We start from the raw sequence: 14,280 nt of genomic DNA on the forward strand, positions 1-14,280 counted from the left end.
TATGCAGATCTGCAGAAAGGTGGCAAAATAAGGAAATTGTTACAGTAGGGATGGAAACTGCAAGTATTCAAGCCCTACTATGGTAGTAGCCCTGGCATAATCAGAGAGGCTATTATCAGAGCTCTTACATAAGGAGATTGCTGCCATAATTTGTCGCCACACTACATGGCACAAAAGGGACAAGTAGATCTTTTTACAGGACAAGTAGATTTGAGAAGCAACCTGTCCCCTGGACAAGTAGATATTTTAATAAATTCCACACCCCTGTACCAATACACTGTAAAACAAACTTAGTTTTACCATATTGGTGTGGCATTTCTTGTGAAAGCCTCTGCAAAAAAGGATGAGCTAACAAATATATTATGTATGTATGTAGATTAAATGAGGAAATGCAAAAGGTGACATTCCTGGGGTTTGTTTTTCATACACAAGCCACAATGTAATACTGAGGACAGAGTGAACACATGCAACATAAGACTAATGAAATAGCACAAATAATGCACACAGTGAAATTAATAATGTAAGTAAAATAGAAATTCTTATTAGGATCAAATCTAGGAAACCCGTACAATTCTCGAAGAAACACAAACTTGTACTTAGAACTACATTCAGCAGACGACTGGACACAATTTCAAGACAGTGTGCTTTATTACCCATTCCATCACCTTTATGTGCTTCTTAAATGAAATAATGCAAAGGAAAAAATGGTTACCTACATCTAATCTTCAAAGACATCGTCATGTGATTGAATAACTTCCACATATAATTTCTAGCTCTTTTTTTAAATGTTTTAAGCATAGACGTAAATCAGTAACCAGATTTCCAGAACTGTGAAACCAGTTTCATAGCTGAATTACACAGGCAAAATATCAAGCATATGTTTACACTGCCTATAGTATTTACTCTATTTAGTTTCACAGGCATGTAGTTTATTTTTTACTTAACTAAAACAAATGCAAAGGTCTTGTTCTAGGCAGACAAGTCAAACACATGTGCCCTATAGATTATACGCTGCAAGATTTAGCTTCAACAATACTATAAATTTACTGAAAGAAAATGTTAATACCAGAAAAGATCCAAAAATACACATAAACGTCAATACAGTAGTAGCACAAAAAAGGAAAATCAGCAAACCATGATGACTTTAAACTGAAAGAAATCAAGGTTATCGTGCTCTATAAAAATACCATGTGTGCTAAAGACATTCATTTTATTTCACTCATTCGTGCGAATTCCTGCTGCTGTAGATGGCATATTAAAACAGTAATTTTAGTCCTACATTGCATTTGCAAGCTGTATGAATAAGGACTATGTTAAGTCAAACACTGTAAAATTAGTCTTGCGGAGTGGTACATCAAAAATGACCAAGTAATACCTGCACAAAAAACACAAAAATAATATTGTAAAATAGAGATGCACTGGATCCATTTGTCCATGGTAGATGCATTGCTGACACCACTAGCCAAATCGAATTGCTATTGTTTTAGGTTTAAACCCCCCTCTTGTAGTGTTTATTTGCTTGAACGCCCTCCATCGTTCAAGCTGTAATAATAAACTTCCTCATCCGGTATATCAGACTCCAGTGAAAAATAAATGCAGGGCAACTGTTCGTTTTGGACTTTGTACCATTCAATGCAAAACCAGATGATAATTTACAACCACAAGGATCATCTGAATTGCCCAGGCATTACTTGGAAGAAAAACACAGGCCTGACAAAAGTTTTAATGGTGAAAGATAAAATCAAAACAGACTTAATAAGGCTTTCGATTATCATTGCACATTTTAATTTAGACGCCAAGCATTATGGACTTCTTATTCAATGCATGACTTTGCAATTACTGATCCAGTGCCATTCACCCTTCGCAGATTCTTGTTTCAACCACATATGCACTTTCAAAATGTTTAATGGAGTGGCATCGTAGAGCAGATCGTTTCTGAAAACCTGAATGCAGAAACAAAATCAGTCACACGTTATAAAGTTCTAGACAAAAAGTACACTTCAGGACAAAAGAGACTTTCGTAAATAAGGCTACTGGATCAAAAATAGAATGTGCAGCATACATATAAAAAACACAAGAACGATGCATTGGAGTATAAAGAAGAAAACTGAAAGGTAGGTTTACTAATGACCCCCAACAAAAAAAACTTTCTTGTAAACATAAGTTTTCTGGCACGGATGTCTTTCAAGGATTTACAGGTCTGAATTATTCTTTGTCTTTAGAATGAGAATCCTCAATAGTCGATGTCGAAATAGCAACGTACAAATACACTCAATCTGTCCACCAGATTACGTGACCCAAACTGTAGCCAAGGGGGAGCAATGCAGATCTTACCTTCTCTCTGGGGCTCAACAGAACAGACATTCAGAGTTCACCAAGAGCAAGTTCTGGAGCATCTAGAGAGTGGCGATGTGTAGCTACTGCTAACATTTTTCTTCTCGAACATTGGATCTTTCATAGATTTGTATGCTCGAATTACAGGAAAACTGGGACATGTGCAAGAGGCATACAATTAAGTGGACAACATTTTAGGTAACACCGGTCCGATTGCTGATATTGATCAGGCCTGCACAGCAAGGCAATAACTCTTGACAGATTTAGATAAATAATGCAATCACATTCTTCTTCAGGGACGCTCCAGAAACAAGCAATACAATGTGAAAATGTTGTGGGGGATGGGAAGGACAAGCAAGTAAAATGATCACAAGCTACAACAACTGTGCTATCTCAGGCGAGATCTAAAAAGAATAGTCAGAGGAGCCACGCCTATAGCAGAGTGAGCTCAGACTTCACTAGAACCATCTGCCCATTAGAATGTGAGGTAAACGAACTGATGCAGAATACAGCTCATCATACCAAACCTTACTGATAAGGCATTGACCACCTTATTCTGGCCAGATCCAGGAAAAGCTGGTCTGATTGGTAAAAAGTCTTTAGTCTGTTGTAAACGTAATACCAGACATCTTTTGATGTAGAGTTAACATACCCCCCTCCTACTAGCACTCGATGCTTGCAAAAAAAAGCTATGTAGTTTGAGTAGATTCAAATGAACCGAACACTGCACTTTGGAAACAAGTCTAGGATACGTTCAGAGAGAAAAGTTACTCTTGTAAAGGAGCAAGTAAAGCTTTTTAATTGAAAGCCTTCATTTTGCGTACCTCTGAGTTTCTTTCTAGGATGTGAGAGTGACTGTGTTCTTTATTATGCACGAGAATTACAGGATCAGTAGCACTGAAGGAAAAACACAGGAAAAACTTGCCAAACCATCTCCTCTAGAAGGCCTCTCTCTGAGATGCCAGGCAGTTTCATTTGCTAGTGAACAAAGGCCACGTGTTCTGATCTGTTGCAAACATACATTTTTTCCCAGTAGTGCACACATTATCCCACAGCGTATCAGAGCCGTTACACGTTTTTTTGGTTACACTAATAAACAAGCTACTTACCTTTAATAACACATTATCTGGTAGAGACTATATCTAGCTATATTCCTTATCTTTGAATTTCCTAGGCATCAGACTGCACCCGAAATTTTTTGCTTGAGCAATACCCTTGTGAGCGCCATCGGGTGACTGTTCAGTTCTGTGTAGCTATGCGGCACCGGATGTGATGTCACGTCACCTATATATGGGCTACCCAGGCTAGCGGACATCAGTTACTTTTTTTCACGACTTTCCACACCAGGAGCGCAGAGCCATGAAATGAACTGACAATTGTGTGTCCAATTTAGAGCCCTGAAAAGGTATCACCCTGACCCTAGCAAATTAGTCCGCAGAGTGGGGAGGTCTGGGTGGGTGTAAGGAATCTGCAGGTGGATATAATCTGTACCAGATAATGCGTTATTGAAGGTAAGTAACCTGTTCATCTAACAGACTTCTAACAGCAGATTCCTTACCTTTGAAAAGACACTAAAGCCATATTCTCCTGGCGGTGGGCTCCAGACACATTTTCTAAACAACAAAGTCCTGCAGGACCGAATGGGTGAAATGCCTGTCCCTGCGGACTTTAGTATCCAGGCAGAAGTGTTTGGCTAACGTGTGCAGGGACTCCCACGTTGATGCCTGACAGATAGCCAGGACTGGGACTCCACGAACTACTGCCGTAGTCACAGCTTTTCCTCTGGTGGAATGGGCTCATAAGACCTCAGGAGGCTGCTTCTTACCCTGAGTGTAGCATATGATTATACAGAGAACGACCCAGCATGAAATGGTTAATTTCTGTACTGTCTGACCTTTCTTTGCTCCCACATATCCAGCATAGATTTGGTTGTCCACCCGGAACTCTTTTGTGCGGTCAAAGTAGAACACTCTTTTTGGGTTCAGCCAGTGGAATCACCCCTCTTCCTTAGAGGGATACAGGGAAGCAAAGAAGGTGGGCAGGGTGACAGTCTGTCCCAAATTAGATGGGGTCACCATCCTTGGAAGGAAAGGGACACAGGTGCGAAGCACCACTGTCAGGTAACGCAGAGATATGAAGGCTTGGAGAACAAGGCCTGCAGCTCACTCATCCTCCAAGCAGTTGTTATAGCCGTGGGAAAGGCTGTTTTGATGGTGAGCCGCTTGAGGGGACAGTTGTGAAGTGGCTTAAACAAAGCACACATGAGGTAGATCAGAACGAGGTTCAGGTCCCACTAAGGCATAATGAAGGACTAAGGGGGGGAACATATGTATAAGCCCTTTTAAAAACCTATTTGCAATAGGGGGCTTAAACAAAGATGTTTGTCAGACAGCAGCAGAAATGAACATCAGAGAAAGAAGCAAAAAGGAGGATCTATAGACTTCTGTAGAATATTTTACAAATCTCTGCCAATGGGAGGCGTCTACAGTTTTTATGAAGGAACACCTGGCTGCCAGAACAACAATACAGACTTTGGAAGAGGTTGAAGGAGGTCAACTGTCGCTGCTCAATCTCCACACATGAAGGCGCAGAAGTGACCGGTTCCAGTGGAGAACCCTCCCCTGCGTCTGAGCCAGAAGATCCTCCAGAAGAGGCAGCATGATAGCAAGATTGATGATCATTTTCAGAAGCCAGGGATACCACACCCTCCATGCCCAATCCAGAGCCACAAGGATTACTTGGGCTCTAATAAAGCAAGGAACGCAGCACGCTGGAACCACGCATGTCTGAACAACGCGGTCAGAACGACATCGTTGTTACCACTAATGCCTTAATTATTTTTGGTGCAAAACATGCTTGTTAAATACATGCGTGGAACGGCATGCATTGTTCCAGCATGCGACCCCCCCCGCCCCTAAAAAAATCCTAGCCTGACCCTGCCCCTAAAACTAGTGACTCTCCAACCCCGCCCCTAAAACTACCCCTACCTCTGCCACTCAAACCTAAAACTACCCCGACCCCCACCCCTAAAAACTAAAACTAGCCCTACCCCCCACCCCTAACTAAAACTACCCCGACCGCCCACCCCTAAAACCACCCCGACCGCCCACCCCGCACCAAAAACCAAACTACCCCGATTGCCCACCCCGCACCAAAAACCTAAAACTACCCAGACCGCCCACCCCGCACCAAAAACCTAAAACTACCCCGACCGCCCACCCCGCACCAAAAACCTAAAACTACCACGACTGCCAACCCCACCACTAAAACCTAAAACGACCCCCACCCTACCCATAAAACTACCCGACCCCCCCCTGACCCTCCCCGACCCCTAAAGCTACCCGACCCCCCCACCCCTAAAAAACTAAACCTACCCCCCCCCCACCCTTAAAAACGAAAAGTACTCACAACCCTACTCCAGCCCCACTTACCTGACCGCATCCTCTTCGATCCTGCTAACATTGTGCATTTTCTTTGGTGGCGAACAGATATAGCCAAGGTTCTCCCCACTGTTGAAAGAGTCCTAAAGCTACCTTTGAGTGGAGACACCACCGTGATCTGCTAGGCATCAATGGCTTTGTCCACCCTCACGTTCAGAGAATCTTCCAGGTGTTTAACCACCAGGGTTATGCCCTTCTGTTCCAGCCATGTCCAGGGACGCAGGGCCTCTTGACAAAGGGTCCACGACCCCACTCCTCACTGCTTGCTGCAGTACCACATGGCGGTGATGCTGTCTGAATACCTGCACAAACTCCCCCTTGAAAGAGGGAAGAAATGCTTTCAATGCTAGTGGGTCCGCCCGGAGCTCCAGCAGACCGATGTGGAGTGCGTCTTCCGCTGGAGACTAGGGCCCTCTGATCTCCACCTTTCCTAGATGGCCGCAACATCCTCGAAATGACGCATCTGTCATTACTGTGAGGTCTGGTTGCCGAAGGGAGGGGAGTCTGCCTTGGACCCAATCGCGGTCGTAATCCACCACTGGACCATGTCAGAGACATTGCCCTGATGCTGCACCCACTGGAACTTTATGTCCCACTGCAGAGCCTGCATATGCCATCTGACATGATTCACCAGCAGGATGCAGGAGGTCATGATGCCCAGCAGTCTCAGAGTCAGTCTCATTGAAACCCAGGATAGAGCCCAAAACATGTTATTATAACCTGAATATCCTGGACTCGCTGCTCGAGAGGATAAGCCCGAAACTGCACTGTGTCCAGAACAGCTCCTAAGATAGGGAGCGTCTGAGAGAGGTCACGTTTGACTTAGACACGTTTATTGTGAACCCCAGCGAATGCAGAAGTTCAACATAGTCTGGAGGAGGGAGACGACAGCCTGGGGTAAGACAGTCTTCAACAGCCAGTCATCAAGGTAGGGGAAGACTGAAACCCCTAACCTTTGCAGATGAGCTGCGACCACCATCATTACCTTGCTGCTGCGCTGCCAAAGGGGAGCATAGTGACCTGAAAGTGCTCATAGCCCACCCTGAAGTGCAGGTAACACCAGTGGGCAGGCAGAATGAGAATGTGAAAATATGCATCCTGTAAGTCCAGCGCTACCAAGCAGTCTTCTTGGTCAAGGGCTGAAGAGTGGAGACCGTATGGATTGACGGTCCATAGGTCTAGAAGAGGGTAAAGACCCTTGTGTAGGAGGCTGGCCTGGCTTATAGTGGGTATCTGATGGTACACCTTGTGCCAGGTCCAGTTATCCCTTATTAGTAGATTAGTAGTGTTCTCGCAGCTTAGGCTGATAGAGGTAGCTATAGCAGAGCAGCGCAGGCTGAACTAGGAGACATGCAAAGCTCCTACTATACCACTTATGTCATATAGGTACTATATCATAAGAAACACAATACTCAGGGTTGCTAAAAATAAAGGTCCTTTATTTTAGTGATGATGTGCCAAAAAATATCTCAGAGGATATACTCCCTTAGGAGGCAAGTAAAATACACAAAATATACACACAAACCAAAATCAGGTAAGAAAACACTTAGAAAAGTAGTGCAAACACTGTAGAATACAATAGGATGCAATAGGCCTAGGGGCAACACAAACCATATACTAAGAAAGTGGAATCACTTAGGGACCCCCCCCCCCCCAGGCCTGGTGTAGTGTGTAGAGGGTCGCTGGGAGTGTAAGAAAACACTAAGGGTGTCCAAGATACCCCACCCCAAGACCCTGAAAAGTAGGAGTAAAGCACTACTATTTCCCCAGAAACACACTAAACTCATGATAGAGGATTTTGCAAAGTCCACAACAGACTGCAAAGCACTGAAGACGGATTCCTGGACCTGAGGACCTGCAAAGGAAGGGGACCAAGTCCAAGAGTCAGGAAACTGTTCAGGAGGGGTAGGAGCCCACTAAACCCCGGATGAAGGTGCAAAATGGCTGCCTCCGGATGGAAGAAGCTGAAGATTCTGCAACAACGAAAGGTGCTAGGAACTTCTCCTTTGTGCAGAAGATGTCCCACGGAGTGCTGGAGGATGCAGAGTTGTTTCTTTAGCAAAAGACCGCAAACACGCCTTGCTACCTGCAAGAGTTGTGGTTGAAGAAAAAGGGTGCTGCCCAGGACCAGGATGTCTCCACTTGGAAAAGGAGACAGAGGGGCCCCTCAGCAACGTAGAGAGCCCACACACAAGAGGGTAGCACCCGCAGAAGTCCTTGAATGGCGGTCGTTTCAACAGAGCAAAAGAGGGTCCCACGAAGCCCGAGGTCAACTCAGGGAGTTCAGCAATGCAGGACGGAGTGCTGGGGACCTGGGCTTGACTGTGCATGAAGGATTCCTTGGAAAGATGCACAGAAGCCCTAGCAGCTGCAGTTCACATGGTGTACAGGATTACTGTCTGGAGAGGAGAGCCAAGGACTTACCTCATCCAAATTTGGACAGTTGGACCACTGGACAGTCTGGGTCACTTGGGTCTACCACCTGTGTTCCAGGGGCCACGCTCGTCAGGATGAGGGGTCCCAGAGTACCGGTGACGCTGAAGTTTGGTGCCTGCTGGAGCAGGGGGAAGATTCCATCAACCCACTAGAGATTTCTTCATGGCTTACAGTGCAGGATGAAGGCAGGCAGCCCCCAAAGCATGCACCACCAGGAAAACAGTCAAGAAAGCCAGCAGGATTAGGCGCTACAATGTCGCTGGTAGTCTTCTTGCTACTTTGTTGCAGGTGTCCTGGAGCAGTCAGCAGTCGATCCTTGGCAGAAGTCGAAGAGAGAGGCGCAGAGGTGCTGGTGAAAAGCTCACTGGAGAGACCCTAAATAGCCCTCAGAGGAGGATTGGCCACCTAGTCAGGTAAGCACCTATCAGGAGGGGTCTCGGACGTCACCTGCTGGCACTGGCCACTCTGAGGCCTCTATTGTGCCCTCACACCTCTGGATCCAAGATGACAGAGGTCTGGGACACACAGGAGGAGCACTGTGCACCACCTCTGGGGTTGTGATGGAAAGGGGAGTGGTCACTCTCCTTTCCTTTGTCCAGTTTCGCACCAGAGCAGGGACTGGGGGTTCCCTGAACCGGTGTAGACTGGCTTATGCAGGGAGGGCACCATCTGTGCTCTTCAAAGCATTTTTCAGAGGCTGGGGAAGGCAACTCCTCCCCAACCCTTAACACCTATTTCCAAAAGGAGAGGGTATAACACCCTCTCAGAGGAAATTCTTTGTTCTGCCTTCCTGGGACTTGGTTGTCCAGACCCCAGGAGGGCAGAAGCCTGTCTGTGGGTTGGCAGCAGCGGTAGCTACAGGGAAAACCCCAGAGAGCTGGTTTGGCAGTACCCAGGGTCCATAGTGGAGCCCCGGGGATGCATGGGATTGGCATCCCAATACAAGATTTGGCACGGGGCACAATTCCATGATCTTAGACATGTTACATGGCCATATTCGGAGTTACCATTGTGAAGCTACACATAGGTATTGACCTATATGTAGTGCACGTGTGTAATGGTGTCCCCGCACTCAAAGTCAGGGGAAATGGCCCTAAACTATGTGGGGGCCCCTTTGCTACTCCAAGGGTGCCCTCAAACTTAGAAACTTTGCACCTAACCTTCAGCAAGTGAAGGCTAGACATATAGGTGACTTATAAGTTACTTAAGTGCAGTGAAAATGGCTGTGAAATTGCAGTGCAGTCCTGTGTAAGGTTTGTCTGAGCTCCCCATGGGTGGCAAAAGAAATGCTGCAGCCCATAGGGATCACCTGGAACCCCAATACCCTGGGTACCTAGGTACAATATACTAGGAAATTATAAGGGTGTTCCAGTGTGCCAATTAGAATTGGTGAAAATGGTCACTAGCCAATAGCGACAATTTTAAAGGCAGAGAGTGCATAAGCACTGAGGTTCTGGTTAGCAGAGCCTCAGTGACACAGTTAGGAACTACACCGGTATACACATTCAGGACACAAAACATGAGCTCTGGGGTCCAGGCTAGCAGGATCCCAGTGAGACAAGTAAAACACACTGACATATACTCACAAACAGGCTAAAAGTAGGGGTAAGAATGCTAGAAAGAGGCTACTTTCTCACACCTTGTTCTTTTTGACTATCAGAAAGTAGCAGGAATAACCACCACTGCCTACTTATATCTGCACTGTTTCTATGGCTCCCTTAGCCAAGAGAGCTGTAACTTCCTCTCGGAGCAGAGACAAATGATTCTTCACCAGCCATTCGAATGTTGGCGGTATTGGGGGATGAAGTGATTGGAAAAATAGGGCATAGCCCTTCCGAATGATCTGCAGAACCCAGGTGTTCAATGCAATGGATTGCCATTGGAGGCGAGGATATTGAATTCTCCCTCCAATTGGGCAAGCATGGTCCTGCAGAATCAAATTAGGAGGGCTAACTGGGCAAGCACTGTCTTGCAGAATCAAACTAGGAGAGCTTGGAGGCTGCAGTTGATGGTCCATGGGAGGCAGATGGCTTCTGGCTTCCAGACCCTCTAGGTCTGAAGACACAGCATTCACGTCCTCGAATAGCTTGGGACGCTTGCACCGGATGCTGGCTGAAATAGGGTTGGCGCAGTGGTATGCCCCTTCCGTAACCACGAAAGGCAGACGGTGGATGAGGGGTCGCTGTGTGGCCCAAGGACTTGTCCACAGTCAGGGAAACCTTAAAACGGTCTAGCGCCAAGTCTGACTTCTCGCGAGTCCCGTCAAAGGGAATGTCCATAAGGTTTGCCTGGACATCTCCCGAAAAGTCAGATATTCTCATCCAGACATGGCACCGTAAGGCCTCCGTCGACAAAACCGCTCTGCCCAGTGAGTCAGTTGTATCCGAGCCAAACCGAATGGTGAAGTTCGTGCGTCCCTCCCATCTTCTACAGCTTGGGAGAGACTAGTCATGGACTACTTCGGGACCTGTGGTAGCACCTGTGCATCCGTATCCCATAAGGTGTGCGAGAAATGGCCCAATTAGCATGAGGTGTTCACCAACCTCAATGCTAGGATGGTGGACGAAAGCATCTTCTTCCCAAGCTGGGCCGTCCTCTTGGATTCCCTGTCAGGGGGAGCAGAAGGGAATGCGCTGTGGGAATTTGAGGCTTGGACTTCCAAGCTCTCAAGGGTGGGGTGTTGGCTGGGTAAACTAGGGCAATGGTGGAGGGCAATCATCCTATTTACAGGAGCATCCGTGCTGGGCTTGGACCAAGTTCCCAGCAGGATGTCAGTAAGTGCTTCATTAAAGGGCAGGAGGGGTCAGAAGTGGAAGACCCAGGCTGAAACACTCAGTCAAGAGGTTTGTCTTGACAGCCACCAAGGGCAGTTCGAGGTAGAGGACCTCCGCTGCCCTATACACCACCACTGCATAAGAAGCTCCTTACTCCATAGCCACAGTGGTGGAGGGAGGGGAGGGGGGGTTCAGTACCTGGAGAGGTGCCCAGTCCACTGGCCTCTTCTAGTTCCTCATTCCAATCCATTGACCTCTCTAACTGTTGAAAAGGGTCCAGTGACCCCTCCTAATCTTACATGCCTGGCTGCTGAAAATAATGCTCAGGCAATGATCTGGCACCTATGGGTGGAGCTGGAATCTGTGTTGTGCGATGCTGTTCCGGATTGTCTGAAATCAGAATGGGGCTGGCACCGGGAGCATCGTAATCGTGACGCGTGCCAGAGGAGGTCGCGTGGGTACGACTGGCACCAGTATGGATCCAGATTCGGATCCATGAGACCCCATCAGAGCAGAGGCTGAAGCCGCCAGTGCGGAACCTGATGGGGCCTCCTCCAGGAATCTGATGGGGCCTCCTCTGACCCACGGGGCCTGAAGGCGCTCCGGAGGGGGCGGCCCACTCCAATATGCAGCGTATGGCCTTGTGGAAGTATTTTCCTTGAGCGGTGGTCGCAACGGCTACCAGAAACGAAGGGAGGTGCAGAGTCGAACCTGGCATAGATTCTGCAGATCTGTGGCTGGAAAGCTGATGTTCTGAACTTGTCGTGTTGGCGACACCCTTCTCCCCCATTGCGCAGAGCCTGTGTGCCCATCCAGAGGTGGAACCAGTGTAATGGTATACTCAAATTCATTAAGATTTAAAAGGATACATGCAGTGTTGCAGGCTGGAAATTAAGCAGGTTAGCCTAAAGGAAGTTATCTCAAAGGACTGAATGGGTTAAATTGTTATTCCACCTACTTGTGGTAAACTGTGAGAAGACATGTGGAAGAGAAAACAAATACGTATTAAATAACCTTACCTATGATGTGATCTCTACGCTGAAGCCTGAATGTCTTTTTCCCAGCACAGAGTTGGTAAATGAAGATACCTAGTTCTGAGACATCATCAATCTCCTCTGTTACTATCATTTCTTCATGGATCAGATAGGTCTGTGGCAGGTAGGAGCCAGTCTGAAAAATGAAGAAAATATTACTCACGTTGCTATTATATTAGCACTTTTCGTTGGGCACAATCAAAAATATGAAAACAAGTTACTTACCTGTAACTGCAGTTATCCAGTATTGGTATCTTCCATAGATTTACATGCTTGAATCATTCCCTGTTGTCGAAGTGGGAGATGGGAGACCCATGGTACCTGTAGGAAGCTGGCATGGTGTGTGGTGGGTACCTAAGGTACTTACACCTTATACCAGGTCCAGGTATCCCCCTATTTGTGTAGTATAGGCAGTGTCTAGAAGCCAGGCTCTCTGGAGGTAGCTGTGGATGAGCAACCAAGGCTTTTTCTAGGAGACATGCAAAGGTCATGCAATACCACTGTGGTCACAGAGCACTTACACACATGAAAGAAAACACTCAGTGTTACAAAAATGAAGGCACTTTATTTTAGTGACAATTACCAAAATGTACTAGAGATGCAACCCTTTATTAGGAGGTAAGTAACACACTAGATAGGTACACTAGTAATCAGTGATAGGGATAAAAAGTGATAGAAAACAGTGCAATAGCAAATAGGCAATAGTGACCCTAGGGGGGGCCCAAACCATATACTCAAAAATTGAATGCAAATGCAAGACCCCCACCTAGGTAAGTGGATTGTGTAGAGGGAAGCTGGGGGTACCAGGAACCCCCAACGGTAAGTACCACAGTGCCCCCTAGTGACTAGGAAGAAAGGAGTAAGTTACTGGATTTTCCCAAGATGTGGCGGTCTGCTGACACCAGATGTGCCCTGGACCAGGAAGGCTGATAAAGAGGCACGGCAAAGCAGTCGGCAGGGGATGGGGGCGTCTCCTAATTTAGGGCCAAGGAGCAGGGGGAGCAGGCCAAGATCAAAGACCCAGCAATGGGCCTGCTAGGTGTCAGAATGTGGGAACTAGCTGCATTAGGGAAAGAAAAAGCATGGTCTCCTACCAATCAGGAAGCATGGCGGTGTTCAGTCCCAGCAGCGTTGCCCCAGCGTCTGGCGCGTGAATATGCTGCAACATCAGGCAGTTGTTGCTTGCGTCCGCTGCCTCTGCTACATATGTAGGCCTGGGTCAGGCGGACGTGTGTCTTCATGGCGCGGAAGCAGGCAGGCATTTAGGAGCTTGGATTCTGCTAACGTGTATGGGAGGTGGTCAGACCAATATGCTCTCCAGACACAACCGCAGCAGTCAGTGCCGCGTGACCTCAGAGGCGTGTCCGCCGCCAGGTAGCTTCCGTTTCTAGCGGATGCAGCGTTGGTCAGTGTAGGAAGCTGACCTGATGTGTGGTGGGTACCTAAAGGTACTTACACCTTAAACCAGGTCCAGGTATCCCTTATTAGTGTATTGTAGGCAGTGTCTACAAGCCAGGCTCTCTGGAGGTAGCTGTGGATGAGCAGACAAGGCTTGTCTAGGAGACATGCAAAGCTCATGTAATACCACTGTAGTCACACAGCACTTACACACATGAAAGAAAACACTCAGTTATAAAAAATAAAGGTGCTTTATTTTAGTGACACAATTATCAAAAAGTACTAGAGAGGCAACCCTCCAATAGGAGGTAAGAAATACTCCAGATATGTACACTAGTACATAGAAATACTAAAAAGAAGCTAATGCAACACCCAGACAAGACTGCAAGAAACCAGCAGTGGAATTCCTGAAGAGGAAGACCTGTGGAAGAAGGGGACCAAGTTCAGACGTCACAGAAGAGCCCAGGGAAAGCAGGAGCTACTGCTCTCACAGCTGTGGTTGCAGGAGCTGGTCGACGGTAGGACGAAGGCGGTCAGGAAAGGGGCCCCGGAGCAGGTGAAGAGTTCCTGGAGGATGCAGTCGTCGTCCCATGCCGGATGGATGATTGCAGTTAGTCAATAGCATGAAAAAAGCCACCAACAAGCCTTGGCAAAGACAGAAGTCGCGGTGAATCAGTAAGTGGAGTTGTCAGGTACCAGCATGGCCCAGGAGGACTCAAACCACGGGGGAAGTCCTAAGGTGACCCTCAGCACCACTGTACGAGGAACCATAAGTCACAGAGGAACCCACGCAGCACAACTGTAAAAGGGTCCCACTACACATGAGAAGCATGCAGGAAGCTGTGCTTTGCAGGAAGGAATGCT

At 47.1% G+C, this 14,280-nt stretch overlaps 1 protein-coding gene across 1 annotated transcript in view; it reads right to left on the minus strand.

Moving 5' to 3' along the window:
- Window positions 1-629: 629 nt before the first annotated feature.
- Window positions 630-14,280, minus strand: part of ITM2A (integral membrane protein 2A) — an 80,880-nt gene continuing 67,229 nt past the window's right edge. The window contains exons 5-6 of the mRNA XM_069212573.1: window positions 12,004-12,154; window positions 630-1,943 (exon numbers count right to left, since the gene is read on the minus strand). Of these exons, the coding sequence (XP_069068674.1) occupies window positions 1,855-1,943; window positions 12,004-12,154 (240 nt within the window). The 3' untranslated portion in view covers window positions 630-1,854. The remainder of the gene's footprint in view (window positions 1,944-12,003; window positions 12,155-14,280) is intronic.

This window comes from Pleurodeles waltl, chromosome 2_1 (genome assembly GCF_031143425.1).
Source record: "Pleurodeles waltl isolate 20211129_DDA chromosome 2_1, aPleWal1.hap1.20221129, whole genome shotgun sequence".
Taxonomy (NCBI): domain Eukaryota; kingdom Metazoa; phylum Chordata; class Amphibia; order Caudata; family Salamandridae; genus Pleurodeles; species Pleurodeles waltl.